The following is a 4991-nucleotide window of genomic DNA, read 5'->3' on the forward strand; positions in this document are numbered from 1 at the left end:
TCAGGTGATGAGTTGTGGCTCCCAGACCTGACTGGCCAGCTGGGAGCGACATTGAGTGATGGTTGGAGGGCCAGCCGGAGGCTGACTGTCCAGACACAGACCACTGACCATGTGCTGCAGGGCTGGTCCCTTCGGCTTCCACTTCTACGGTAGGTGAAGCAGAAAGAGAGAGGGGGAAGAGGGAGAGAGACAGAGAGAGGGGGGGGATAAAGAGAGAGGGGGAAGAGGGAGAAACAGAGAGGGGGGATAAAGAGAGAGGGGGAAGAGGGAGAGAGAGAGAGAAAGGGGGGATAAAGAGAGAGGGGGAAGAGGGAGAAACAGAGAGAGAGGGGGGATAAAGAGAGAGGGGGAAGAGGGAGAAACAGAGAGGGGGGATAAAGAGAGAGGGGGAAGAGGGAGAGAAAGAGAGAGGGGGGATAAAGAGAGAGGGGGAAGGGAGAGAGAGAGAGAGACAGAGAGAGAGGGGGGATAAAGAGAGAGGGGGAAGAGGGAGAGAGAGAGAGACAGAGAGAGGGGGAAGAGGGAGAAACAGAGAGAGAAGGGATAAAGAGAGAGGGGGAAGAGGGAGAGAGAAAGAGAAAGAGAAAGGGGGGATAAAGAGAGAGGGGGAAGAGGGAGAAACAGAGAGAGAGGGGGGATAAAGAGAGAGGGGGAAGAGGGAGAGAGAAAGAGAAAGGGGGGATAAAGAGAGAGGGGGAAGAGGGAGAGAGAAAGAGAAAGGGGGGATAAAGAGAGAGGGGGAAGAGGGAGAGACAGAGAGAGAGGGGGGATAAAGAGAGAGGGGGAAGAGGGAGAGAGAGAGAGAGAGGGGGGATAAAGAGAGAGGGGGAAGAGGGAGAGAGAAAGAGAAAGGGGGGATAAAGAGAGAGGGGGAAGAGGGAGAGACAGAGAGAGAGGGGGGATAAAGAGAGAGGGGGAAGAGGGAGAGAGAGAGAGAGAGGGGGGATAAAGAGAGAGGGGGAAGAGGGAGAAACAGAGAGAGGGGGGATAAAGAGAGAGGGGGAAGAGGGAGAGAGAGAGAGAAAGAGAGAGGGGGGATAAAGAGAGAGGGGGAAGAGGGAGAGACAGAGAGAGAGGGGGGATAAAGAGAGAGGGGGAAGAGGGAGAGAGAAAGAGAGAGGGGGGATAAAGAGAGAGGGGGAAGAGGGAGAGAGAAAGAGAGAGGGGGGATAAAGAGAGAGGGGGAAGAGGGAGAGACAGAGAGAGAGGGGGGATAAAGAGAGAGGGGGAAGAGGGAGAAACAGAGAGAGAGGGGGGATAAAGAGAGAGGGGGAAGAGGGAGAGAGAGAGAGAAAGAGAGAGGGGGGATAAAGAGAGAGGGGGAAGAGGGAGAGACAGAGAGAGAGGGGGGATAAAGAGAGAGGGGGAAGAGGGAGAGAGAAAGAGAGAGGGGGGATAAAGAGAGAGGGGGAAGAGGGAGAGAGAAAGAGAAAGGGGGGATAAAGAGAGAGGGGGAAGAGGGAGAAACAGAGAGAGAGGGGGGATAAAGAGAGAGGGGGAAGAGGGAGAGACAGAGAGAGAGGGGGGATAAAGAGAGAGGGGGAAGAGGGAGAGAGAAAGAGAGAGGGGGGATAAAGAGAGAGGGGGAAGAGGGAGAAACAGAGAGAGAGGGGGGATAAAGAGAGAGGGGGAAGAGGGAGAGACAGAGAGAGAGGGGGGATAAAGAGAGAGGGGGAAGAGGGAGAGAGAAAGAGAGAGGGGGGATAAAGAGAGAGGGGGAAGAGGGAGAGAGAGAGAGAAAGAGAGAGGGGGGATAAAGAGAGAGGGGGAAGAGGGAGAGACAGAGAGAGAGGGGGGATAAAGAGAGAGGGGGAAGAGAGAGAAAGAGAGAGAGGGGATAAAGAGAGAGGGGGAAGAGGGAGAGAGAAAGAGAAAGGGGGGATAAAGAGAGAGGGGGAAGAGGGAGAAACAGAGAGAGAGGGGGGATAAAGAGAGAGGGGGAAGAGGGAGAGACAGAGAGAGAGGGGGGATAAAGAGAGAGGGGGAAGAGGGAGAGAGAAAGAGAGAGGGGGGATAAAGAGAGAGGGGGAAGAGGGAGAAACAGAGAGAGAGGGGGGATAAAGAGAGAGGGGGAAGAGGGAGAGACAGAGAGAGAGGGGGGATAAAGAGAGAGGGGGAAGAGGGAGAGAGAAAGAGAGAGGGGGGATAAAGAGAGAGGGGGAAGAGGGAGAGAGAGAGAGAAAGAGAGAGGGGGGATAAAGAGAGAGGGGGAAGAGGGAGAAACAGAGAGAGAGGGGGGATAAAGAGAGAGGGGGAAGAGGGAGAGAGAAAGAGAAAGGGGGGATAAAGAGAGAGGGGGAAGAGGGAGAGAGACAGAGAGAGGGGGGATAAAGAGAGAGGGGGAAGAGGGAGAGAAAGAGAGAGGGGGGATAAAGAGAGAGGGGGAAGAGGGAGAGAGAAAGAGAGAGGGGGGATAAAGAGAGAGGGGGAAGAGGGAGAGACAGAGAGAGAGGGGGGATAAAGAGAGAGGGGGAAGAGGGAGAGAGAAAGAGAAAGGGGGGATAAAGAGAGAGGGGGAAGAGGGAGAGAGAAAGAGAGAGGGGGGATAAAGAGAGAGGGGGGAGGGAGAGAGAAAGAGAAAGGGGGGATAAAGAGAGAGGGGGAAGAGGGAGAGAGAAAGAGAAAGGGGGGATAAAGAGAGAGGGGGAAGAGGGAGAGAGACAGAGAGAGGGGGGATAAAGAGAGAGGGGGAAGAGGGAGAGAAAGAGAGAGGGGGGATAAAGAGAGAGGGGGAAGAGGGAGAGAGAAAGAGAGAGGGGGGATAAAGAGAGAGGGGGAAGAGGGAGAAACAGAGAGAGAGGGGGGATAAAGAGAGAGGGGGAAGAGGGAGAGAGAAAGAGAGAGGGGGGATAAAGAGAGAGGGGGGAGGGAGAGAGACAGAGAGAGGGGGGATAAAGAGAGAGGGGGAAGGAGAGAGAGGGGGAAGAGGGAGAGACAGAGAGAAAAAGAGAGGGGGGATAAAGAGAGAGGGGGAAGAGGGAGAGACAGAGAGAAAGAGAGAGGGGAGATAAAGAGAGAGGGGGAAGAGGGAGAGACAGAGAGAAAGAGAGAGGGGAGATAAAGAGAGAGGGGGAAGAGGGAGAGAGAAAGAGAGAGGGGGGATAAAGAGAGAGGGGGGAGGGAGAGAGACAGAGAGAGGGGGGATAAAGAGAGAGGGGGAAGGGAGAGAGAGAATACGTTAAGGACACATGCAAAAAAAAACGTATATTGACCTTGGACTGCTTAACGTCATTTGGACTGCTTAACATCATTTGGACTGCTTAACGTCATTTGGACTGCTTAACATCATTTGGACAGCTTAACGTCATTTGGACTGCTTAACGTCATTTGGACTGCTTAACGTCATTTGGACTGCTTAACATCATTTGGACTGCTTAACATCATTTGGACTGCTTAATGTCATTGGGACAGCTTAACGTCATTTGGACAGCTTAACATCATTTGGACCACTTAACGTCATTTGGACAGCTTAACGTCATTTGGACTGCTTAATGTTATTTGGACAGCTTAACGTCATTTGGACAGCTTAATGTCATTTGGACAAATTTAACGTCATTTGGACAGCTTAACGTCATTTGGACAGCTTAACATCATTTGGACTGCTTAACATCATTTGGACTACTTAATGTCACTGGGACAGCTTAACGTCATTTGGACAGCTTAACATCATTTGGACCACTTAACGTCATTTGGACTGCTTAACGTCATTATGGACAGCTTATTGTCATTTGGACAGCTTAACGTCATTTGGACAGCTTAACGTCATTTGGACTGCTTAACGTCATTATGGACAGCTTAACGTCATTATGGACAGCTTAACGTCATTATGGACAGCTTAACGTCATTATGGACAGCTTAACGTCATTTGGACTGCTTAAGTTCATTTGGACAGCTTAACGTCATTTGGACAGCTTAACGTCATTTGGACTGCTTAACGCCATTTGGACTGCTTAACGTTATTTGGACAGCTTAACGTCATTTGGACAGCTTAATGTTATTTGGACAAGCTTAACGTCATTTGGACAGCTTAACGTCATTTGGACAGCTTAACGTCATTTGGACTGCTTAATGTAATTTGGACAGCTTAACGTCATTTGGACAGCTTAACGTCATTTGGACTGCTTAATGTCATTTGGACAGCTTAACATCATTTGGACTGCTTAACGTCATTTGGACTGCTTAACGTCATTTGGACAGCTTAAAGTCATTTGGACAGCTTAACGTCATTTGGACTGCTTAACGTCATTTGGACTGCTTAACGTCATTTGGACAGCTTAACATCATTTGGACTGCTTAATGTAATTTGGACTGCTTAATGTTATTTGGACAGCTTAACGTAATTTGGACAGCTTAACGTCATTTGGACAGCTTAATGTTATTTGGACAAGCTTAACGTCATTTGGACAGCTTAACGTCATTTGGACTGCTAAACGTCATTTGGACAGCTTAACGTCATTTGGACAGCTTAACGTCATTTGGACTGCTTAACGTCATTTGGACAGCTTAACGTCATTTGGACTGCTTAACGTCATTATGGACAGCTTAACGTCATTATGGACTGCTTAACGTCATTTGGACAGCTTAACGTAATTTGGAGATTGATAGAAGGCCGGTTAAGCCCAAAGCAAGATTTGATGGTACGCCCCCAAACAAAAATGTTGGTTTAAATTGTATTTAATGCAGTTATACACACTCTGCCATGGGGCAGAGAGAAAATGTTGCACATTTTCTGCAGTTCTACACATTTTGCAGAGAGACATTTTTGCAGTTTTAAAGCAGTTTTTTGTAGTTATACACATTTTGCCATTAGGCAGAGAGAACATTTTTGTATTTTCTAAGCAAATTGTATTATAAAATCTAATCAAACACTTCAGGAGAGCCCATGAGCTCATGTTGCGCAACATTATTTTATAGGCTATGCAATTGCGAGAGAAAACAGAATTTTGATGGCCTCTAATAAAAAGAGGAGGATCCCATCAGCTTTCTATAGC

At 49.1% G+C, this 4991-nt stretch overlaps 1 protein-coding gene across 1 annotated transcript in view; it reads right to left on the bottom strand.

The window, feature by feature from the left end:
- The window catches only part of LOC139374402 (polypeptide N-acetylgalactosaminyltransferase 16-like), a 74888-nt gene continuing 69897 nt past the window's right edge, over positions 1-4991 (bottom strand). Inside the window, exon 14 of the mRNA XM_071115452.1 lies at positions 1-144. Within this exon, the coding sequence (XP_070971553.1) occupies positions 1-144 (144 nt within the window). The remainder of the gene's footprint in view (positions 145-4991) is intronic.

This window comes from Oncorhynchus clarkii, chromosome 19, assembly GCF_045791955.1.
Source record: "Oncorhynchus clarkii lewisi isolate Uvic-CL-2024 chromosome 19, UVic_Ocla_1.0, whole genome shotgun sequence".
Lineage (NCBI taxonomy): Eukaryota > Metazoa > Chordata > Actinopteri > Salmoniformes > Salmonidae > Oncorhynchus > Oncorhynchus clarkii.